Source organism: Netta rufina (genome assembly GCF_964035555.1).
Source record: "Netta rufina genome assembly, chromosome: 2".
In the NCBI taxonomy this organism is placed as follows: domain Eukaryota; kingdom Metazoa; phylum Chordata; class Aves; order Anseriformes; family Anatidae; genus Netta; species Netta rufina.
The window spans coordinates 32,605,663-32,631,972 of record NC_140124.1 but is presented as its reverse complement, the minus strand read 5'-3'; the positions used below and the strand labels follow the sequence as shown (position 1 = coordinate 32,631,972).

The following is a 26,310-nucleotide window of genomic DNA, read 5'->3' as shown; positions in this document are numbered from 1 at the left end:
GGGGAAAGAAGAAGGTGCCTATGAAAAGAAGAGGATTTGCAAGCTGTCCTCGAGGTTAAGTATTTCCTAAAGGATGACTTGGTAACAGTCATTTAGTCAATGTCATTTATTCCAAGATAGATTAATCAATATTCCTTAGGACTAACTAGAAATGAAAATTCATGAGGTAAAAGAGCAATCCAGTTTCAAAAGACACTTGCATGTCTGTTTATTTGCTAAAGACTGGTACCTTATACCTGCGTGTTAGTAAAACCAATGTCTAGGGGGTGAGTACCTCTCCTCTTGGAACTGTACCAACTAAGCAGCCATAGGATGGCTACAGAGTTTCAATTTTATTCACAATTCACCTAAGCTGAACTGGATTTAATAGCCTGAATTTTTACGTAATGTTATAGGCCCAGGTGATAATAAAGATCTTTATAGTATTGGTTCAGAAAAACAAGAAATAACAGAATAAAAAAGTTAATTTATTAAATGAACTTTAATAACGTGTATTCAGCTATGCAAATTATAGCACCATGTCATGCTCAAAAGTCATACATAAAGCTGGTTGTTTGCAGTGTATGGAGAGCCTACAACCTTGTTAGTGTTTCTCCTTTTGACCATCAGAGCCGTATAAAATTAAAAAATAATAATAATAAAATATTATTTTTATTATTATAATTATTATATTAAAAAAAAAGAATCTTTGTACTCTGATTTCTATTTCTTTGTTACTAACACACTGTCATCCAATTGTCCTTCATCCCACAGTGTGACTAGAATTTTTTGTTATGAACCATTTTTAAAGCCTCCTATGATAAAAAGAAGCAGAAAAAATATCCTTCAAAGAAGTGAAGAAGAATAAGATTGATGACATTGTTCATGAATCCAACAGTTTAAATTAAAAGATCCAAAGTCCTTATGATTATAGTTAATTATACTTTGGAGATGGCATTTCAGTATTTAACTTTCTGCAGTTGTAATGAAAACTTGCCTTCACATTGAATGATTTACTTTATTTTAGTTTGTTATTTCATCATTATCTTCTTGTTATGAGAAACAAAAATATAGGAAACCTTTCAAAATGAGCCAGTTGAGACAGTAAGCCGTTAAATAATCCTAGGAAAGAATGCCTTAATGTTGCAAAGATGTAAGCATGTGCTAAAACATATGCATGAATAGTCCCATGTGTAAAGTTAATTGCCTATATCAGCACATAATGATGATGCAGCACCATAGTACAAATAAACTAAAGGGATTACATGGACAAAGACTGTATCTTTTAATTTAAAAAATATAATGATTAGAATATTACATTTCCTTCCTGCCTTTATTTGAAAGGGTGCAAAACGGAGATAACTCACGCAGCTCCTCCTGGGCAGTCTTATTAACTCTGACTGAGGTCTTGCTTAGCTCTTCACCTCTCTGCAGTCTGCAGATTAGAAAGCAAGCACCTAGAGCACTTCCTCTCCTGTCATTGGGCTCCAGTTTTACATCCCAGTTGTAATAACTGTCACATGAAGTGATCCCCATCTAGGACACACTTTTCACAAGGTCTCTATCCCCCCCATCTTTCTGACAGCTTATTACGACTGAAGTGGAAATGTTACATAAACCAAGCTGTTTATGGAAATCTTATTTCTGTCACATGAGTCCTATCCTGATATGACAGATGCTCTATCTGACTGCAAGTATTAAATATATTCATTATATCTGTCATTATGCAATTCCCCTCTTATCACCACTGGTTTTTATAGTCCTGATAAAATACACTGCGAGCAGTATAACCATTGCACCTTAGCACACTTTAACGTTTATAACAATCTGACATAATAAGGATACTGTCATTGCAGAAACACCTTCCTACACCCATGTGGGTACTTGAAAATCTGTGCTTTCTCCACCCTCCCACATAAATATAGTAGCTTAGGATCTTTTATGCTGTGCCTTGATTTTTAATGATAAGAGATGTCAGGTACCATTTAAAACAGAAGAAATGAAAAGGGGACAATAGAGCTTTAACTATAAAGCTGGATTACTTCATAAGCATGGGCTACGCGTACAGATGTGGTCACCTGTTCTGCTTCTGTGAACTGGGAAAAGTGTGAGAAAATATGAAACAGTTAAAGTGTTAAACTAGAAAAAAATGAAAATCTTATCTTAGGACCCCTTTCTTTCCCTCTTAGATACCAATAGAACATAGCTGAGGGTGACAGACTTTGATCACAACCTAACTGCACTCAGAACAATTAAGTATGCAAGATTTATATAAATCAGGTCTAAACTCTGGCCTGTATTGGTGAATCTGACCTTCTCAAGTGTGTGTAGTATACAAGTATTGCATATTCTTCTGCACATTAGTGTTCTGTCTCATGAAAGTGATTCAACGAATGTCTTTTCAAAACATAAGACACAGGTTTTGGAGTCCAAAGAACAAAGTCCAGTCACAACCCTGATATTTTATGCTCCAGCCTCCAGACTGCACCCTCAGAGTAGTGGTTATGCCCAGACTACCCTTCTGGATTCTGATGCTTGGATGTAGGATTTTCCAAGTTAAGAATTACAGATTTTTGCAAAAAGGAATAACTCCCTAGAGAATAAAGAAAAATTTGGAATGTGTATAGAGAAAATTAGCTAAATCCTGCATGATGTTGATGTTTTGGGGATAGAATTGTTTAAGCAGCACTTTTGCCCTGTTAAGGCTAATAGTTCACAGGTTGGTTATCAATATTTAGGAGAGCCAAGGTTCCAGAATCACTATGTGCTCCCATGTTGTGCAGCACATCTGCGTTTTAAAACAGCAGTGGCAAAGCATTCCCTGGACCTGAGCAGCAGAAATAAAGATTGATACCAAGGAATCCAGGATGGCTCAAGAAGTGGCTCTGGATCTCTTGCTGTATTTTGCTTTGCTGGTCATTTGCATTAGGACCAACACAGTTCTAGCCGTTGTCAGAGTGACAGGACTGGCTACAGACGTTGCCTATTTTGGCAGCAGTGCTTTGGAAGAGAACCGAGAGTTTTGCAGGGCTGAGACCTGCCAGCCTCCAGCTCTTTTGCTAATACAAAGGGAAGATAGACTTCCTCCTGTATCCTAACAGCAGAGCCTGGGAGGAGGGAAGCCTGTGCACATGCCATGGAGGGGGCTCGCCTTTTAGGGACTCGCTGCCTGGGGGCTCCCACGTCCCACCGCAGCCCGGTGGGCTCGGGCCGGAGGAGGTGTGAGGGATACCGGGGGCAGGACGGGAGGCATGTGCCGTGCCTTGTGGCCCTGGGGCGGGGCTGCCGTAGCGCCTCGCCCGTGCATTGGGTCCAGATTCATACATAAATATCGCCGGGGTGGGCCCCCACACTCCCCAACCCGGGAAAAGAGAAGAGGGGGAGGAGGGGAGGGGGGAGGTTAAGAAAAAAAAAAAAAAAAAAAAAAAAAGGAATAATAAAAAAAAAATCCCAGTGAGGTCATTTCAATGAGAGCGCAGGAGGCGATGAGCCAAGGTCGACTCTTCTGGAGGAGGCGCAGCCCCTGAGCGGCGCGGTGCTGCATACCGCCGCGCTGCCCAGCCGGCCGCCGGCGGCGCCCTGTCCCCGTGCCCGCCGCCGGCCCGGCACCTTGGAGAGCTCCGCGTCGCCGCCGGGCTCGTTCCCGGGCTCGTTGCCGGGCTCGTTGCGCGTTTGCTGCGCGGGGCCGGGGCCGCCCCGCCGCCCCTCGGCATCCCCGGCGGCCGCGGATGCGCCGCTCCGCCCAGGCTGCCGGCGAAGGAAGAAAAGTTTGGGGGGCCACTTTAGGGCCGCCGGAGCGGCGGAGGAGAAGGAGGATGCGCGGTTTCGCCGGCTGATCGCGAAGGAAGGATGACCGAGGGAGGATGTGCACCAGCAGCCAGATCATCGGGAGCCTCCTGGTGCTCTCCGTGCTGGAGATAGGGTTAGGGGTGTCCAGCGTGGCCGTGGGGGCGGTCAGTTTCAGCCTGGTCCTCACAGAGCATAAACCTCAGCTGGGAGACTCTTCTCCGGTATGGAGCGGGGTGTGTGTACGTTAGCCATTTCACTCTCTCTTTAACTCTTTATGGTGATGATCAAACCGTGCGAAGGCACCCTCCCCTCCCTCCCTTCCCCTGCCTTCCCCTCCGCGTGTGCATGCTGCGCCGGGAGCCGCGCTGGGTCCATTGCCGATGTGCATGGGGAAGAGTCTGCATGCTCGTGGGACTGGGGAGAGAGCCGCGTGTGGGTGTCGGGATAGGGGGGACCCCTTCTTGCTCGCTTTTTACCTTGTTTTGATTTTGATGTAAATGATTGAACTTTCCGTGAACCCCTTCTCACACTTGGGGAAGCCCGATGCCTCGAATGCTTCCAGCATTAAGGAGCCTGGGCCATAGCTTGTAATCTTTCAATCGACTAGGAGCTCTGCTTTTAAAAAAGAACAGCCCTGTACCTTATGACTAGACTGTTAAAGGGTGTTTTAAAATAATGAATGTCAAGGCTTTGTCAGCTGAGCTTTGAGCCTTTGGAGGAAAAAAAAAAAAATGAAAGAAATGTTCTCATGATCTGGGCATCCTGAGCTTCTAGTAAAATGAAATAAAAATAAATAAATAAATAAATAACACCAATAATGGGTTAATAGAAGGAACAGGTTCATAACACAGCAGAAACATGTTCATATCATTGAGCATTTCTCACTTCTCAAAAACCTTTATTTTTTTCAGTTTGAGACAAACATGTTTCTAGGAAGCATTTTCCTACAGAGGGTTATTTATATTTATGAAACAAAGAGAAGGAAAAATCGAATATTCAACCTAAACATGAGTGGGCATTTTTGAACTCCAAAGCTGTTTTGGCCAGCTTGGATCAAACAGCAATATTTCTAAAAGCATTATTTGTATTGCTTGAGATAAGATGTTAAATGCAACAAACTCTTGGTTATTCATCAGCTTAACTCCTATAATTTACAGATTCATTCTGACAAAGTGCTTCATGTAATATTCTCACTGTCAATAATTATTAATTATTGACAACAGTCATAAATATCTGTAGCAGTACATAAACACATGATTCTGCACTGCAGAACAGGTAGGCGAGATAGGAGAATGAAGACATGATAATATAGGACACTGGCCAGCAGATAATGCTATTATCAAAATCAGTTCAAAGGAGGAGGTTTCTGATCTTTGCTGATGAAGAAAAAAGATTACTTTAAAACATGTGTCTATCCGAGGATTTAATGACAGAGGGTAATATCCTGGGCTTCAGTGAAATCAGAGAATCCTGACCAGTCAGTGCGATCTGATTTCTATGCAGTGATTGCATTTTGTGACAATGCAATCACAGCTGATCCCATTTCATGACAATGCACATTTCCTGCACAACTGCTTCATTCTTTTTTATGTTTTTTGTTACTCCACATAGTTTATACTAGTCACAGATTAAGATCCTGTTACATCAGATGTTGGTTCCAAGGATTTTACAAGCAAAGCAAGAGACAGATGCAGGATTAAAGGAGATAAAGAAACAACAAAGCAAAACTGATTGGTATAACAGGTGGTTGCATTAACACACCAGCAGTCTGGCTGATTTTGAGTTGTCTGTAGGTAGAGTTTTAGAGGGGAGTAAGACAGAGAACAATTAAGTGATTTTGCAGATGTTTATAGGAAATTCTCCCCATATGCGTGTGCAGAGCCATGGAAAGGAAACTGAAGGGACTTGTTTGAATGTGTAACAGGTGGGTGGAGGATGCCCACAACCAGAGTCAGCATCAACTGTTAGAAACTGAGCAAACAACAACACACTGGGTAGGCAGAGAGAGGACACACAAAAACTGTACTGTGAAAGCAGGTATCTTATTTTTCATGTAGTTGAGGAAATGAGAAATCACAGCACTGCACAGACTGGGGTGACACCGTTATAAAGGTTTACTTACTTTGTGTTGAACTTTGATCAAATTCATCACCTTTGTGGCTTCCTTTTTGTACCATTCCAGCAGTTCAAACTGTCTGTAAGGTTGTGTTCTTCTGTCTAGAGAATTGGCGGTTAAGACAGGATAAGAAAAGGGCCACGGACCTACCTGTCTCCAGGGATGTTTAGGGCCATGAATAAATGTGTCCAAAGTAAAATGATTGGAGAAAGATTTGTTTGCACAATCCTCAGAATATGACGCTGTGGAAATGGCGTAACCCACCTTTCTGCCCACTGGATCCTACACTGAGCTTATGTCGGCTGTATTAAACAATATGTATGCACTATATATATATTATATATATGATATATATAATATATCATATCATATATATGGATATATATATATCATATATCATATTATATATATGATATATATATATACCATCTATATATATCATATATATATCTGATTCACATTCTTGAATCAAAGTTTCACCTTGAGAAATAAACAATGAGGAAAAGAAAAATAGAATTAAAGGAAAAAAATGCTTCTTTGACATGTTGGGATGCAAAACGCTGTAGTTAAGTTGAACAGTGTCATGACTCCTCTAGTAATTTATTTGGAAATATTCTAAAAACTTTTGACCCTATTTTACTCTTTACTTAAGTGGGTGGAACTCAGCAAAGGCCCAAGTTCATAAGGAAATAGATGAAGATAGCATCACCATGGAAACCCTAACCTGGATTCTTAACATTTGGGAATCAAAATCATGCACATTCTATCTGCTATACTTGCCTCCCTATGATGGCTTCTATTTGATATATTAGCTTTCTTTTTAAAAGTTTACTTTTTTTTTTTTTTTTCATTGTCATCTTTCAGCCAGATAATTTACTAGCATAACTGACTTTAAGGATGTGAATCCCACCCATGGGATTAGAGATACAAGTGAAGTTAAGCATGGGCTGAAATGCTCTGATCATTGAATGTTCTGCATTATACACGAGCAAGCCACAGAAAGTGGAGTAGACAACAGTGAAGAAATGAAAAGCCTAGAGAATGTCTATATCAAAAATGCATGGAAATGGGAAAACATTTGTTGTTCTCATTGGATTTGAGCTAGATTACGATGCTACGAGTTGTTTAAAAAGTAGCCAGAAGAAAACAGCTGAAGGTGAGAATGACTTCTTAAATTATCTAGAACATGTGGAGACAACTGACTGATTTCTTTCATATCATATGCAGTCTTTTAAAAAATTTCCATGGCTACTAGGTTAAAAAATAATATATAGTTCAAAAATATCTTAAGATGGATATGTTGTTGCTTTCTGGATTTTCTTTATGTTTTGTTATGATTGCATTATGATCTACTCCACAGGCTATTACCAGTGTCTCCCAGATTTCTGTAACCAGAAACTGAGATATAGTTTTGAAGTCTATTGTTCCAATTCAATTATGTGATGTACCACAGAAATGATCTAGCTCATGAGCATGTTGAACCACTACCACAACACAGCAAGAATGACAGCCATCCATTGGAAAGGATTTTATACAAAGAAAAAATCAGCACATAATCTTTCAAAACATATTCACTGATATTTTTTCAATGGCCACATACTTTCCCATTTATATTTGGAACATATTAGTCACTATGATTAGTGTCTATGTATTTACACACACATATGTATAGGGCTCTAGTTCTCATTTATTCTGCAGTGGTGAATAAATTATTGCTATAAACAAGACTCTCACAGCAAGAAAGAAAGAGAATGAGACAAAAGCCACATCTTAGTCAAGCATGTCATCTATTTTTACTTAGAAGAGAAATACCTGATGATTCACTTCTGGCTATGCCCCTCAAGAATGATAGTCTCTTCCCTTATAAAGACAAATATCTAAATGTGTTTAACTGATGTGCATTCTCTGGATGTTTATCTGTCTGTCTGTCTGTCTGTAGGAGCAGAGTTACTATTCCCTTTATTTGTGATCATAGCAGTATGGAATTCTTCCTGCCCATGAAAAATCAGCATTTATAGTTTGGTATCAGAAATATGCTCCAAGATGTCGCTTGTAACAGTCAATTTTAACTTTTTTTTTTTTTTAATACAGTACTTGAAGGGAAGTCTTAAGGTTCAGTCAGTAGGGAACTCTCCCAGAGCAAGACTATTATTTTGGACTGTTAAATCAATGTTGGTGGCCTAAAATTTTAAAACATTCATTTTTTTACATCTAGTTTTTACTGCTGCCAAGTTTCTTTTGGAAAAGAACGGTCAAATTATTTTTTTCAAAGGAACACGCACAAAAAAAACCACATTATTGTTCAGCATGCAGACAAAATGCAGATGTGATCCTACTTTATTTTAACATGTGCATTGAATTTTCATCAAACTGGCCATATTTCTGGCTGGCTCCTGCTCCTAATGAAATTAATTTCAGCACTGTCAGTGAGCTCGGTAGAAACTGGAGAGCGTTCTGTTCTGTACACGAAGGAGGATGTACCAAGTGTGGCAGCTGCTTGCCTTATGTGGAAACAGGACAATTCACCAGAGCTTGGGAGTCTTTCAGCAGGTTTTCTTTATCATTCAGACCTTCCAGAAGCACATGCCGTTCTTCAAGCTGGCCTGTTCAAGCAGACTTCTAGTGCCTGATTTGTATTTAAGAGAATCTGCTGAATATAGATTGACTTAAGCATACGTTAAAATGTTTTTTTAAGACTCTAGTTCACCTACTGCAAATTATTCTTAATTTGTTAGTTTTCAAGAAACAAGCAATCATGCTCTAAGTATTTAATACAAAATAAGATAATTAAACATTATTTACTGCTTGTTATTCTAAAGTAAATCCTAAACAAGTAATACTCTTCTTTTGCACTGAGAAGTTGAGTGTTTTTCCAGATAGCCAGGGGTTTTGTGAACCACCTATGACAGGTCCAGAGACCCACTTCTAAATTTCCCCAAGTTCTTCTGAAAAGCTCTTCCCATTTTTAAAGTATCTTTGAAGGCCTAGAAACATATGAAAGGAAACACTAATCCAACTCAGATTTGGAATAATCTCCCTTCCTCTATTTCATCAAATACATATGGTTGACCTGGAATGCTGGAGGGCTCTCTATACAATGGGTGTATTCTGAGTTTCTTTGTCATGAATAATAACTGGCAATCAAATTGTCCTTATATTTAATGGTTTTCTCTAATATTTTCTTCTGTCTCTCCAGAAAGAGTTCCCACAGACAGTCTTCATTTTCTCACACTACTACTTTTGCCTTTTTGCCTCCTTAAAAAAAAATAAAAAATAAAATAAAATAAAAAATAAAAATAAAGAATTCCTAGGTTTAATATACAGCATAAAAACAGTTTGTTTTCTTCTGCATGATGGAAACCAACAAATTTGGCTCCCTGCAAATACAACTGAAACTGTTTTTGTTTTTGTTTTTGTTTTCTGATTTTTTTTTCATAATACAATTAAGAAAGTCCTCTTTTTTTCCAGGAGAAAGTGAATGAAGCCAGGTTTTCTGTTTCAGCAAATATGAAATAGGGATGGATCCAAACCACAAAACTTGACTCTAAATTGAGATTTCAGCCTCCTTACCAAAATTTCTGGGTGTTTGGATCTGAGGTTTTGTTTCAAGACCGTATTTAATATAAAAAATTAAAGCAGGCTCAAAATAAACATTCTCTTTTTCTGGGAGGTCTTTGATTCTTTATTCCAAAGTTCAACAGGCCAAATGTGCATATATTGAACAAAGGCAGGCACAGACACAGTGTGAATGGCAAAGGGTCCACAGGCAAATAGACACTAATGCATCACTTTGCAATCACACTCACACTAACAGGAGGACTTTGACTCTGCTAGGTTCCTGAAAAATCTTCCTGGAAGGGGGACAGAGACACTCACAGTCCACTAAGTTTCGAAAGCAGTCTAAGAGGCTTTTGTGCTTTGTAACGTTTTTTTAAAATTATTATTATTTTTTAACCCATCATCCAAGAGAGGTTCTGTTCCTATTATCAGGTGATATATTCAGTTCCTGCCTCTCTGTGATAGTCTTGACATGAAATAGCATGTATCATAGGAGGTATGACTACATCTGCAACCAAAAGTTACCCCAGAAAAAAAAATAGGAATTGCTTGCAAATAGTGATATATGTAGTTGTTTTTTGTTGTTGTTGTTGTTTTGTTTTGTTTTTAAGTGAGATGTTGATCTTTTAGCTTCTTACGCATTTTCTGATGAATCATAATCACAAAAGAAAAAAAAAAATCTAACAGTGAAACACAGCTTCAACCAGTCCCTCTCTAACTCCTAGTGCATTTTGGAGGGCTTATTCATTTAGCTTATCCTTCATGAAATGTTCTAGCCTTATTCCCAGCATAAGTTTTGAACACTTGAACATTTGATCTTCAGTCTTCAATGGTATATTTCTTTTCCACTCTTGATTTACTGTATTTAATGTAAGAGTGTTTGCCTTAATTTACTTCAAGTTTGACATAGAAAATTTTACTGTATTTAAAGAGTCCAAGAGATTAGTAAAAATCAGTGGAGTATAACCAATGGTTATCCAAAAAACAGTGATACCTCAGCATGGCAGTATTAGTCATGGGTATAATGCAGCCAAAAGTATCTCAACTGTTAAAAGTCAAGTTTAAATAGTAACGGTATATTGACATGACAAAGTCTTTCAAAATAGCCAAAAATAGAAAGGGAGTGGCAAGACAGCAGAGCCCCTGATGGCCGTATTCCAGTTGGCAGTATTATAAAAGAGAAGAACTCAAAATTAAAAAATAAACCAGAACACAGGAAATTCCTTTTCAGTCTGATGCATACTCACAACCTTTTGTTGGTACAAAAAGTGAGTGTAGCTTCTCCCATCTACTTTTCACTACTGTTGACCATAACTTCAGAAGCCCAGAAACGTTATAGAAAATTACTATAGCACTACCAATAAATAAATAAATATTTGTTAATTTTTAATATTCATTAATTAAAATTCATTAATATCCTGAGCCACTGGCTGATCTATCAAAAAGCAATGATCAGAGTCATATGATCAGAGTCAATGATTAGAGACATAATGTCCCATGACTTCCCAGCCTTTCTAGAGCTCTGTATATTGAGAAGCCTGGGTAAGGCAACTCTGCATGAGCAGTGTCCTCATGCCCCATGTAATGCGAATATTCTCTTTGTAAAGCAGATTTCCATTGTTTCCAGTGGATCAGAATCTTCTACAACCTTAAAAGAGAGAGATAAGCATTTTCAAAGCATGGCATGAGGTTTAATTTCCTGACACTGGTTCAAATTCATCCATTGGTTTTAATAGCAAAATGCCTGCTGTCTTAAATAAATAACCATACAGGTTTTTGGGCAAGCCTTTACTGTGTGAGTGTGACACACTGTTATCTCAAAAAAAATAATAATAATAATAATAATAATACCGACCCTTTGCTACTGCCCAAATGTTTTTATTCCAAGATTTTTAGTACCTTCATGAACAGTAGTGCATCCAGTTTTATAACTTTCTTGTCTTGTAGTCATATGAATTATAAAAATTTGGCATAACCTTTGGAAGCTCACAAAGAAGAATGTGTAAGAACTAGGAAAATTCAATTTGTCTGACGTCTCTGTTGAGTTCTTTAACTACAGGGCACCTTATTTCCTGTGTGTGGAGAGAGAGAGAGAGTAGATATGCAGAGATGTATAGAAAATACAGACCCTGACGCAATAAAATATTACTCCAGGTAATCCCTTCTGATACTTTAATGTCTATGGAATAACAGGGTCACTCCTTACTTTATGGAAGCCAGTATCTTAGGTCTTGCAGATCAGCTTATTCACTATTCTTTGGATTTCAGCAGGAAAGTATCCTTGGTAATATAAGCATCTGGCACCGTATAATGGTGATTTGGAAGACTGTATGTCCCATCCTTGAAAAACAATAAAGAATGGTAAAACTGCCCAAATGGGTGGGTTCTAATACTAAGGGAACCTGTAATTTCCTTGTTGCTCCTTTGGTCATGTGCAAGACTAATATAACATGTTCATCACAGACTGTCCTATTTTTACCTTCTGGATAGAATACAATGGAAACAGAAAGTCTTCTCCAGTTGAAATTAATGATAAAAAATCAATTTATTTTAACAGGCAATTCTTTTTAAAAATAAAAAATAAAAAAAAATGAGTGACGTATTCTTTTAGTTTGGAAGGGAAATTATCAGAAACACATCTTTGGAAATGTACAACATTTTATTTTTTAATCTAGTTAAGGTACACTTGTTATAAGTTGAAACTGCTTTTGATGGAATCTTCCAGATCCTTTACATAAACTTCCTATAACTCATAAGATTTTCTTTATACATTTTTTTTCCTTTTAATCCTATTCAATCACTATAGAGAGAAATGATATTATTAGTCTGCTTTATCAAGACTGACTGAATAAAACTTAATTACAGTGATGTTCCAAATAAATAATTTTTTGAGCTTTCTGCATGAATGTTGAAAAATGGAAAGCACTACGTATCAAAACCTGAAGCATGGCTTGAGTTGAAGCAAGGACAGAATTGGGAGTGAAATATTAAAACTTCACAGAAAGCTTGAGTAATAACATACCAAGCAGGTGTGATAGTTATTAGTTGAAATCTTCCCTACCTATGGGAAAGGGGCAGAGGGAGCCCTTCATGTTCATTTGATTTTATTATTATTCCAACTGATGAGCTCTAGTAGCAATTACCAGCTGTGCAGTAGATGTCCTGAGCTATTCAGTGCCATGACCCAGCCCTTTACATGATTAGATTGGTATTAAATTCACATCCCATGCTTAGTATAGAGATAAATAATGTATAAAATGAAAATATATTAACTGTGGGGAACTGATTCAATGGCCTAACTCAGAGTAAAAATACATCTCAAGGCTTATGCCTAGCTACATGAACAAACAACTTTGGCTAAAGGGAGATAAACTGTGTAGTAAAGCAGCTCCTCAACTGGGATACTGAAGTTGCAACATTCTGGTAAGCAAATTATGTACATATGTAATATATCATAGGGACCCTGAACAATACCGAGAAACTGCTTAATTTTTTTTTCTCTTATGTAATAGCCAAGCCTGTTCTGTGACTTACTCCTAAATCAAGGACAGCTAAAGCTTTTTACTAGAAACACCACCTCAGTGCAAAAAGGATGTGGAAAAATCCAGTCTTAAAACTACAAAATTACTTTCCAGTAGGGGTGTTTGGTTTTCAGCTTTACTGAAAATAAGTAGCATAGTTTTCTTAACAATGGAGTTTATGAGGTATTGAAGGAACCTTTTGACAGTATTGCAGACACCTGGAGAAGGCCTTATTGCTTTCATACAATTAGTTCCTACCACGACTGCTCTTTCAGGGCTGTTCCCTGATTCCCTCATTGAACTTGTATGAGGAAACAGAGACATCAGAGAACATCTTTGTCTTTGACACAGATCACTACAACACATTAAGTTTTATTCATAAGAGCTGGTATGGGGTTGTATGTTTTCTTTTGTTTTGTGTTTTAATCACTTCTTGCCTAATACTTGATGTCACGACTGACAGATCAGTTTGTGAAAGGGAACTACATGAAAAAGGACAGATCCCTTCACACAATCTCTTGCAGAGTGTACTATCCAGACTCTGCAACAGTTTTTTCCTGCATGTTCACTGTAGCCACATCAACAGATGTACTTGGTATTTACATTTGCACCCACAGACCTGACTGACCTGTATTCTTGCCTTGAGGTCCACTGTTTTGAGGACAACGGTCCATACACAATACCTCAGTGGTTCACACTGAAGGATTAGGGCATTAGGTAGGATTGAAAGTAGATGAAGTAGGATTTGGATCACTGATTACTACCTTACTAAACTTATTTTCTAATAAAATAAATTATATAAAGAAAAAAAAAAGTATAAAGACATCTTTATCTGGCACAATTGTGGTTTGTTTTTTTTTTTTTTTTTTCCCATATTTTGTTTATTCAAGCAGCTTAAAAGTAGGCCTGCTTTCTTTCTCTACTTTTTTCTATTTTTATGACTTATCATCCTCAGTCTGCCTTCCCAATCTAGTTTCTTCTTGTATAAGTTTATGGCTGAGGTATAACTTCCTGAGTCATATGGTTTGTAATAAAAATGCTGACAACTATAACCATTGCCTAGCTTACTGTTGTGGCCACCACTAAAGCAACACAGCAGTATTTAAACTTGAGACCTTAATGATGAAATAATTGTTTGTTTGTTTTTCCTTTTCAGTTTCTGCTTTGTGGCATATGTGGAATATTGTGTGCCAAAAAAAAATCTGGACTTGTTGTAAGTTTTTCCAATACACTTATAACACACAAGTATTTGAAAGGCATACTTATCTAAGTTGAACACTTTACTTAGCACATACTGTGTCCAAGTGTTTCTGCTAAAAAATCACTAAATATTGCAAGCCAGCAGTCCAAAGAAAACAATCAGCACTTTGGGTTCATCAGGCAACACAAAGCATTTCTGAAATGCCCTATTTAGGTCATGCCAATTTAAGCCATATATCCAATTTATCCCTGTCTGGATAGAAAACCTCTTCACATAAATCAATGACAAGTCAAGAAAGAGATCCTCAGCAGTGGATTATATCTTCTTTCCTTCAAGAAACCATTTCTGTAAAGTGTGGCATGACTGGGCTACCAACTCAATGAGGTTGCTGAACAAGTTTGATTTTAGATATTGTTCACTGTTCATGGTTCTTTTTACAATCAGAATAATGAAAAAAACAGTTTTAAAATGATGATGGATATCTTCTGTTTCTTCTAAGAGTAAGAAGTATAGTCATTTTTCTGACTGCAGCAAAATGGTGTGATTGCAACACAAATCACTGCAGAATTTTGTCTTTATGTTAAAGACTTGATCTTATTGTAAGTTATAATGTCTGGCTTTAATCCTCAGTCAGCTTGGTTATCGTGCCATGCACAAATGTAAGCCATGTAAAATAAGTGTAAGTGTGAAGGGAATCAACATCTCTCTCTTATTACTATTTTCAAATATCAATGAATTACCCTAAACCCTGTTACAATTACGGCCTCATTTCTTAAAGGATATAGACCATACTCAGTTTCTAAAAGCTGTCTGTTCTGCTGGTCTCATGTAATACTGACTTGCTAGTGGACTGCAGAGTGAATGCCGCTTCACTGACAAAATTCTCTTCTCAGCTGTGTACAGAAGCAGTCTGTGAGGCTCCATAAATTGTTTCCACAACAGAAGCATATATACAAAACCATACTGAGTCACATCAAAGGTCCATCTAGACAAATGTCTGTCAGACCAGCAGCATCTAGGGAAGTGAATAAGGCAATCATTTAGCAATAAGGTCTTTCAGCCTCATGTGATTTGTGGCTCAAGGACATCCTGAACCAGAGATGGCATCTTTGTGATTAAAGCGATGAGGTCTTTAAACATGTCTCATTAGTTGCAGCCTGTTTCACTTCCTTCTAAAGTTTCCAGAAACATTTTAACCACATTATTATTATTAATAATAATAATAATAAAGCAAAAAAATTTAGTCCACACTGACCTTCTCTAAAGCTGCATAGATTTCTGGTTGATTCTGTTGCTTCTTTGTCCAGCACACTCACCTTCAGCATGTTTGAAGACCCACAAAAGCTGTAGGAAGTCTCCAATTTGCTATCAGACTGAACAAACTAGAACTGAACAAGAGGCACAGTTGGTTGTTACATAAAGCAAGAGAAACTCACTGCAAATACATGAGGCATTCACTCCTGAGAATTAGTGAGAAACCGCCCAATAGAAAATTATGACACATTGTCATGTTGTTGTTTTGAATTAAATGTTGGAAATCAGAAGATTTGTGTCCTAATAGTCCTTACATTGCCTAGTTTTTAACACAGGCAACTAATTCTACGTAACTTTATCTTACATGCAACATCAATCTCAACTCTTGGACACCAGAGGGTATTGTATTCCCTCAGAGTCCTGTGGGACCTGTGGGAGTTAAAAAATGAATGTCAGTGAAGTTCTTTGCAATCTGTGATGCTATCAAAGTACTGAGTTATGGTTAGACAAATTTTTTATATGAATGAATCTGTCTCTGAGAAATGTTACTGTGACATAACCTCTCTTGTCTTTCCTGACAGATGATCCTTTTTTCTGCCTGTTGCATCTGTGGACTTATCGGAGGAATTTTAAATTTTCAATTTCTTCGTGCTCTGACAAAGAAGTCATCTGCTCTCTATTCTTTGCATCTTGCCTCCATGTCTCTTGCATGCATTGGAATTGGTGGTTGCACCCTTTCTTCATGGCTCACTTGTCGGCTAGCCAGCTATGAACAAAGGCGTATGTTCTCAGAAAGAGAACATTCATTGCATCACTCCCATGAAATGGCAGAAAAAGTGAGTTGTGTGTCTTTCTTATTTGTTCTGCTTCCCTTAAAAAAAGCTACTGTATGTCTTAATGTATACAACTGGCAATGGGTGTATTCAATTTTTAGTTATATATGAGAAAGAGTTTCTGGGAAATGAAACTGCCATTCTGTGTGAGCTTTATTGTATTGCATTATATGGGGCTATTTTTAGGTACTGTATATTTGCAGTACATCCATTTCAATGAAGTACATCCATTTTCAACATAATTTCATTGTATAGCTATCAAGGGGTTTAGTTGCTAAATATAGCACTTCATAAATAATTGGAAGCCTTATTAATATGGATTATCATGTATTGTACTGTGAAAAAGCACAGAATGCTTTCTGTAACATCATTGCATGCTTCCAGGATTTAATCAGTTTCTTCCTCTCACAAGTACTCAGCTTATAAAGTAGGTTATTTAAACACAAAATCCGCAGCTCAAAAACCTAGAAGACTAAACCTAAGCACCTAAGGCATATTTAGACATGTAAATGAAACCGGTCTGATCTGCAGCAGCACTGAGCATTTATTTGCTTTCTCTGTTAAAACGAAGTTTACCATGGTGTCTCAGTCCATGCTTAGGTGCTGAAATTTAAGATCTCAAAGTTAAGCACACAGGGACAATAAAAAAAATAAATAAATAAAATTAATGAAATCAGCTTCTTGAGAGTTAGGGATGTGATTAATTTTCAAGGAGTAAGATATTTACTGACACCCCATTCTTTACGTCCTGGTTTAGTATTCAGTGTTTTTCATTTGAGCAATGACTAGAGAAATGAACAAAAGTCATGCAGACTGCCCATCTAAACTGCCATGTGCCAGTTTACATTACAGTTAAGTTTAATTACTGAGACCTCTGAAAAGCAAAGGATAAATTTATTCAGAGTGTAGCATGTTTTAAGATTCTCCAATAAAACACAATAGAGCAACTAATTGTCCATTATGTAAAAATTACTTGTCACTATTCTGTTTTATTTTTTTTTAAATGAAATGAGACAATTAGAAATATATAATGAATTCACTTTAGAAAATGTTTTAAACACATTTAAAAAACTTATTTAGTATAGGTTACAACAGCAACCTAAAATCTAGTGAAAAAATAAATTTCTCCCTCTCATTTTAAAATGAAGTATAATTCTGATGAGCTACATAGGTCTTGCAAACAGTAGGCTAGATCCTGCCTTTCAAAGAGGCTCTTGCCTCAACAAGATGAAGCCCATCTGAGAGAAAAAGGTACAGACAAAAGAAATGGCTTGGCAAGAAAAATGCTTCAAAATGTAAGCCCTGCCCTGTCACTTTGGGCAGGAGATGACCATACACAGCAGTAGATCACTGCTCCATTTCTTTGCCTGTTGAGGTTTTGCACACTTAGCTGTGAGGACTGCCAGATGCCCATCTATCTTGGGTGAATGCGGGATGAGCACCACTGGTGGACTCACTGCATGTGTCTTGTAGGATTAAGTATAGGATTGTATGTAGGATTGTATGTAGGATGTAGGATTAAGCATGCATAGATGACCTGATCTGGGACTTCTCAGACCTACAGCCTGTGTGGGACCGCCTGCTGCTGGCGGGTCTGAGTGCATGCTCAAGGCATGCCCTTAAAAAATAACGAAGGCAACTTAACAACGTAAAAAGTTATGTCAAATTAGGCCCTAATTTATAAAAATAGTTGTAAAGTGTTTTATATATAAGAATATTTCGTATATTTATACTGATATACAGTAATATAGACATGTACTGCATGTGCATTTATTTGTGCTATATTTATTGTATAATTGTTATATTTATATTAGAGATTGAGGGGTATTGAAATAACCGACCTGCCCAGCTGCCCGGTGGTTCCCCCGACACCAGAGTTACCTCCAAGGTACGCTGAACACTAGGGAGCTACCATGTTGTTATGTCACTTCAGGAAGTGCCACCTCTAAGAGGAAGTCATAGCTTCAGCTAATCAAAGTTGGCTGATGCTGTGACATCTCTCTGAGTCAGGAACAGTGCTTCCAGGTGGTGACATAATTCTACGTGGTGAATGCTGCAATTTGGAAGTAAGTTGAGTATTTAAAATATTCACCCTAGTTACAGACATCCAAATTCTCCGGTTTGGATGTTGCCACCATTAACTCACTCTGCTTCTAACCCGTGTGCTCCTTCATTTCTTGAATTCAGAAACATATTTTTTTTTAATTTATTAATACTTTTATTTTTGAGGATATAAATATTGGGGAAAATAAATTATTTTCAATATTTTCTGATATTAAGGTGGTATTCTAACAGTTAATGTCTGCGGAGGATTCAAGTGATAAAAGTGACAAAAGGAATCATACACTTTGTCACTCATTCGTGGCTTGCCTTCCAACAGAGCAGTACCTTTTACTTGTGGCTAATTGAGAGTTAATATTACATGGTTTGGTATTCTTGTTCCCTTTCCCAGCTGACCAATACCTTCAGCTTAGAACCCACAAAGCATTTAGGCACTTACAAACTGGCAGCTGCAGTGCCTTGTTTCAGAGCAGGCAGTCTCCAGACAGGAATCCCAAGTTCAATGTTAGGCATGCATCAGTTTCCTCTTCAGTTCATAAGGAGAATAAAACACCATGTGAAAGCATCCAGCACTATCACCTGCCAAATGAAGAGGTGGGTGATAGAAAATGCTCAGAAAGTTTACATGCCTTCTTTTCTTTGAAGCTTGTGCTTGATTACAGATTATTGATTGGCAAGTCTATTTGGTTTGATGGCCCTAAGCTTACTTTGTAGAGAAGAATAGCATGTCCCTTCTTTCAGAAAAAAGTGCAGGGAACAATTAAGTCCTGTGATCTATTTTAAAATGTAGGTGGTAAAACCTGAGAGAGGAGGCACCAGCGCTTCCACTTAATATGAAACTGAGTTTTGGTCTCTGTATCCCTAGTTATTTATAAATGAAATATTGTGGAGGAAATAAGGGGAGAAGTGAGAAAGGGGAAAACTGGAAATAAAGGCCAGGCCCTATAATTTCCTTCTCTTTACCAAGTATCTCAGTCTTGATGCTATAGAGTTAGAGTTTTTCTTTCTGTCCTTTCCTGTCTTTTTAACCCAGTGAATCTTGCTTTACTTTCTTCATAGAAACCTTCACAAAAATGGTGAAAACCACATCCGTTTTCTTCAACATTTCCTCCAACTGTACCTATGAGGTAGAAGAGGTTAATTTTAATCTTCCCATGCAGAAAAGAGCTATTGGTTCTCAAGCAAAAATTTTAGAATTAGCATAACAGTGGCGACTCTACCTCATCTACCCAAATTCTAAAAAGAATAGCCAAAACTGCATTTTTATTCATGCCTATTCCTCTTGGCATAGTTGGATGTTCTCTGGGATCTGTCATTGGACATAAGCAGCAGATCACTTTATGTTTGCATCCTGATTCAATTTGGTGAGGGGAAAAAAAAAAAAAAAAAAAAAAAAAAGCTTAGGACTGCTTAAAATTAGGCAGTTCTGAGCATAAACTCCACATGGCTTTGCAGTCTTGAAGGTCAGAGAAGTGCTTAATGAATGTAGTCATCTGCAGGCTTACACAGCTGCTAAGTAGGCATTGTTTGGACTGCAATCTGAGATTTAGAAAATCTAACTCCAAACAAATCTTGTTTTAGGTGCCTTAGGATTCTGACTCATGAGCAGGTCAGCTTACTTTGGGATGACTCATCTGCCACTTGAGCAGCAACTGCTGAACTGCTAAAATTGTAGTCTGGCATATTAAGGGAAAACAAAAATCAGTCCCATCCCAAGGCAAGCAGCCTCTACTCAGGCGTCAAAACCCTTAGATCCTATTTGGATCTAGACCTTCATGCCAAAATGTCTGTCCCAGCCAGCATCAAATGGCATCTGTTTGTAGTATGTCAGCATGGGAAAAAGGTTTGAACAGAAATGAAGACTTAATTACCATCTTTTTCCTTTGTAGATTACTACACAAGTTTAAGTTGAGGCATTTTAAAGGACAGCATCACAAAACTTGCACGGATGCCATCAATGCTGTGTATGTGGTCTGAGAGTAATGTCCGACTCAATCAGTGTCAATGAGTCTAGCAGCTTTCAAATGTACTTAATTTATGTAGGAAAAAATATGATTACTTTCTTTTACAGTGACATTTATGAAGCCAAATAAAAAATGTAAAGTTTTTCTGAATGCAAAATATTCAGAGTTTGTTAGGTATTACAACCTTAGCTAACTAAATTTCAAACATCATAAATTAATTTTAGTTTTAATCAATGTTTTCTATTCTTGTTGCAGGAAATGACAGACAACCTAAGCAATGGCGGCCCACATCTGATTTATAATGGAAGCGTATACTAAAGGGTTTTTTAAAGTTCATTGGAATGAAGTGGTTTTAGAATTTTCTTCAGGAAAAAGAAAATTTACTCCAAGAAGTTGAGAAAATGGAAGTATCTTAGCTTTTATGACTCCAGTCACAACTGCAGAACAGCACAGTTGCATTTCCCTTTCAGAAACATTCAAAATTTGTCTTCTAAACATTTTGCGGATATACAATATTTATTCACTTCCTGGCTACTCTTGTTTTTTTCTTTTTTGTTTGTTTGTTTTTTTGTTTGTTTGTTTGATGGACTTCTCAAGACTTTTCTCATGAAGACTCAAAAAACAGAAAAAAATAATGAAATAATTCAACTGGACAACTGGACCACATTTAGCCCAGTCACAGGATTCCTGAAGAGAATGGAAGAGGGCAGAGGAAGGATGGCTCAGGGCAATCTTCTTGTCCTCCCCAGTTAGCAGCATCTGATGTAACATGATGGTTTCAGATCACGTGGCATGGTACCAGCAATGCATATGCACAGCCCTCCTCCCCACATTGCAAATGCATCCAGCCTCATTTTGCCCAGTAGATTGTATTAAAAAAACAGTGCAAATTATTCCTCCAAAATGCTTCCATTTCACATGCAGAGTGTAAATGAACAGTGTGCTGAAAACAACACCAATGTCTTTGTTTTGAAAGACAGAATGCTCTAAGAACGCCATAAATCAAAACCTCAACAATGCCTTGTTGTAAAGAAATTGTAAATATTTCCAATTTGTGAATGAAGTATATTTCGTAATTTGTTCATAAAAGATGACAAATAAAATGAAGTCCAAAACAGTAATTTTAAATATTTTTTTTCTCTTTAGAAACACCTGTAAGGCTGAACCACCATGCTTGCAGTTTTGCATAACACATTAACAGGTTCCTAAAGGGATGAAACAACCTCAGAAAGGAAGTAAGGTAGTTTGAACAGAAGTATTACCAAGGTCAGGACATTCTGGCTGTTCTCAACACCCACAACAAAGTTTGGGGTCTGATAAATGTTCAGACAGAAACTTTTACCAACTCCAAACTCTATTGTGGGATCTACTGGCTCATATAGTCACAAAAAATGGAAGATGCTTTCTGTAACAGAACAAACAGAGCATAATGTACATATAAGATATTCCTATAAAAACACTTAAATGTTATGCAGTGAGTTTATGACAGCGCCGTAAAGCCCACAACTTCAGAGTCAGTTTGAGATACAGGCATTGTTGATGACTGGCAACATCTGGTGATGTATACCCACATGCCCAGACAGATGTCAATAGAATTTTTCCTACTACTGGTGCACGTGTTGAATGGACAGCATGTTTTAAAGACACTGTCAATAAGGAATATTCAAAGTTGTATTTTTAGTTGTAAAATAAGTTCCTTTATTATTCTACCCAGGCTGTCTAGAGTAGAGTTCAAGTCTTGCCATAAAAACCTGTAGGAATTATGTTAAATTGTTTTGTGAATTTACAAAGTAGAAATATTTAGAAAAGTAGAAATATTTAATTCAGTTATCTTATGATTTTCTAAGTCTTTAAGGGAGTTTTGCATTCCATTACAACATAAGAAACCACTGTTTTAAGAAACCATTTAAGGCTCTCAGTTATACTTCATGCAAATTATTTGAATAGCTAAGTTTAGGAGCCAAAAACTTGTCTGCCTCATGAGTCTTTCCCTTACGTATCTATCATCTCATCGGGCTTTTGAATCTTCTCTATGCCCCTGACAGACTAATATGTATTTTAGCTATTGCTAATGAGATTGTTCATCAAGAACAGGAATACTGTCATAGCAAGCAAATTTGATGCTAAAGCATCTTTGCTCAAGGAAAGTGCTTCCTTTCCAAGGGCCCACCTTGGAAAGACTGCTTCTCTTCCTAGATTCCACACTGTTTGGTCTCATTATAACTGCTACCTCCTCTTCAGCTTAATTCTTTTCTTTCTCAGTAACAGGAAACATGGGATATATTTGTCCCCAGCATCTGCCCCTTCTGGAGGCACTTCTGCTGCTGTTATGGGCACAGCCAGTCAAGGTATGACTAGTGCCTAAGTGGGTTGTAGAGTTTCATACAGGTTGAAGAAATTCATAACAGACATAGAACCAGACAAGATGGTTCCATAAGAGTCCCTTCCTCATTGCATCAGTCTAAAGAGTGTAAAAGGCCCTTATCAAAGAAAAGCAAGAACAAAATAAAAATGACTCAGAAATCCACCTCAGAACTCTCTGATTAAGGTTCCTCTTTATCTCTGTAAGACAACTGTAGTTCATACAGAGGCATTGTATGACACCTCAAGTCTAGGAATGGTAGCTTCAGATCCTAGAGTGGTTTGGAATTACAGTTTCGAATCTGCTCAGGAATGACATGAAAGACCATAACATCAACCATTTACTTACCACAAACACTTAATTTCCCAGCATGGTAGTAAGAGTATGTGATGGAGCAGGGAAATAGGTGACTCTTCTATATCCAGCATAGTGTAGTTCAGGGCAGGAGCCACTATCTCATGCTTTGGAAAGGAAACGATAACACATTTCCCAGGCTCACAATGTTTGAAGCCTCACTGTAACTTAAGAAATACAACCTGCACCACTTCTGCTATTTTTCAGGGGGTGCAGAGTGAGAAAGAATAAATCTGGACCACAGAGAACAAAATATTAGTAGTAGTAGTAGTAGTAGTAGTAGTAGTAGTATATTTTTTATTTCCTTTGGTTCCAAGTTGGTAGAATGCAGAAAAACTGGCTGGTACCTGTGTTAATAAAAGCCTTGAAAATGCAAAGCTGGAATTCAAGAGACCTATGAAAAAATGTCACAAAAAAGACTACTCCTATCTTAGTCATACAAAGAGAATCAAAATTCTTAAAATCAAAGTAAATTACTATAATATACAAATATGTTAGGTAATTCTAGGAAATGTTTCAGTTCATTTAATGAAGTTTTGTTCTATTAATTGCATATTGAGTTCAAATGTAATAGAAGCATTTTCTGAAGGTTTTCTTTTCTGGTGCAGTTGAAAGGATACTCATTCAACTTATCCAACTGCAAGAACAACAGAAATTTTCATTTTCATTTAATTTCACTTAAATAAATTTTTCATTTACACCAATAGTTTGAAAGTTGGGCATGCAAATCCATTTTAATCTAAAAAAGATGAAGCATGTATTGGCTTTGATACAGTTATTTCTGATTCCTGTGGCTGTGAAAGCATATACTGGCTCAGATTCCGTCAGAGATATTAATCTGTTATTTAATAGGTCAAACAATCTAACACTCTTCCTGAAGAGGGTTGCTTATTGAACTCTGTGTACAGGACTTAGATGGTATGTCCTTAACGTGCATCTTTGCCTATATGCTTGTGCAGCTTTGCCAGGCTATGCTTGGCATTTCATCGAACTTCAGCCTATGAGAGCATACACATGTTTTGAATTTACAACAGTCAGCAGTTCTTATTCCAAACTGTAGAGAAAATAAGCAGATTAGCACATATGTTAAAAATAATTTTCTTGCACAATATTTAATATATATTAATTGCGGTAGGACATATGAACTTCCCTTCAGATGGTCTGGGAATGTATGAAGAAGAGTGGGGAAAGACAAATTCAGTGTAAAATTTATATGCAGTAAGCCATAATCACTAGTAGTCACATTAATATTGAAATTTTCCTTGAGATTGTGATTTTGAAGATAGATTTTAAAAAGGAAAAAAAAAAAAAAAAAAAAAAAGATTAAAATGGCTTAAGCGATCTTTCGATCTTTACTCATTTCAGGCCCCACAGAGACTAAGGGTTTAAAAGAGGATTTATATAATTTAAAAGCTCAAAGATACCTAAAAGCATATTGGTATCAGACTACTGCATTGTTGTAGACTTAATTTTTCTTCCTAAAATTGTTCTAGCTAGCTTTTACTTCCTGTATCAGAGGCATATCTTCAGCTCTACTATAAACTTCCAAGTTCCATGAGGTTGTTGTACTTGCATCCAGAGACATGTTTTAAATAATATTTTTAGAACTTGTACAAGGGTTAATCAAGTGGACTCACAATCTCCAGAAATTAAATAAATAATTAAGTAAATAAATAATAATAATATAAGATTATTATTAATATTACCACTAATAACAATAAAATTAGTATTACTACTAATAATAATAATAAAATTGGAATGTTTTTTTGTAAAATAAAATTTGATTGGATTGGAGATGTGAAATTGACCTAATTTAATATTATCAGCCTGAGGAACTCTGAGTGAACTCCAAGTGATGCACAGGAAGACCCTTTTTCCTCCTAATTATAACATTGTGGAAATACAATTCAATGTTCTGACAGAAAAGAGTGAACTGGGTGGGATGAATCAGTAGCTGGAATTTCAGCAGAAAGTTATGTGTCTGGAGAGACTTGTTTGGCTATAGAAATGTGGTTCTGCTTCGGAAAGGAGCAGCTTTGATTTGGAGCAAAAATTCCAGTGAGCTGCACCAAGGTCTCTCTTGTCATAGCTCATAGTCAAAGTCATAGTTCATAGCTCACAGTCAAAGAAATAACTAAGGCACAGGATAGACATACCGACTTCTGTCAAGGAACTAATGATAAACTGTGCAGAGCAGCCACCCAGTTGCTCTGTGATGCACATAGTTCCACTGATAAGAAACGGGCATATGATTCAACACAACTTCTCTTTGCATGCCTAAGAAAGCAGGCATGGATCTAAAATGAGCTAAGAGGCATTAGGATTTCCTGCTCACATCCGACTACTAATAGGTAGTGTGAGACACATCAAGTGATGTAACTGAGACCAAAAACTTGTGCAGCTCCTCCCACACATCATTAGGCAACCCCTTTATTCTCTCCCTCCCACTTAATTCCAGTACAAGGTAAGAGGTCATGTTTTGTATCTTCCTTTATCTCTCCCCTTCTGTTAAAATACAACTATATCTTTTAAAGTGTTTAGTATCGAATAAATTCTTACCTCCCCCATCCCAAAAAGGCAAACATAGATCACTGTCTTCATTTAACAGACTACAAACTAGTCAAATCTAAACCTAAACCATGAAGTCCAACCAAACAGATTAAGAACATTTAATTCCTGTAGTTTACACACTTACTGATACGATAGATGTCTTCCTCTGCCAAATCCAGGCATAAACTCCAGGAATGCTAAGAGATAATATTTTTCTTAGGACTGTTTATTAGCTGTGTACCCTGGCACAGTGTGTGTGTCAGAGCTCCTTTGGTAAGCCCTACACATGAAGGATGGCAAGCTAAGATTGGTACCAATACTGTGATAGCAGCAACAGAGATCTTGATGTGGCCCAGGTGTTCTGGATCTAAAACCCACAAAGAGCAGGGAATTCTTTATGATATTCATGCAAGGGATTGTTTGTTTTTATTTTATAACTGCTAAAAATAGGTTATGAAAAGATGAACAACAATGTTAAGGTTGCAATATAAAACATTAAAACATGAAATACCAGAACAGATTCTAAGCATAGAAGGCACCTGTTGACCAACCATGTTTTCCTTTTGTATAGGTCAAGACACAATACTTCATCTCATAATTCTTCTATCAATCACATAACATCTGTGTGACCAACATTTAGAATGAAATCTGCTCTTCATTTAAAGACTTCAGAAGATGGAATCTATCACCTCCTTTATTCCAATGAGTTGAAACTTTCCCACTTTAAAGTGATCTGTTTCTATGCAGAATTATTTGGCTTTATTTCCC

General features: G+C 37.2%; 1 protein-coding gene across 1 annotated transcript; it reads left to right on the top strand.

Moving 5' to 3' along the window:
* Nucleotides 1-3,842: 3,842 nt before the first annotated feature.
* TMEM196 (transmembrane protein 196) lies at nt 3,843-20,594 on the top strand (the record flags this gene model as incomplete). Its single annotated transcript, XM_084281381.1, has 4 exons — nt 3,843-4,007; nt 14,120-14,176; nt 16,000-16,254; nt 20,532-20,594. 4 exons carry the CDS (start codon nt 3,843-3,845, stop codon nt 20,592-20,594), a joined length of 540 nt encoding a protein of 179 aa, XP_084137507.1.
* Nucleotides 20,595-26,310: the final 5,716 nt, after the last annotated feature.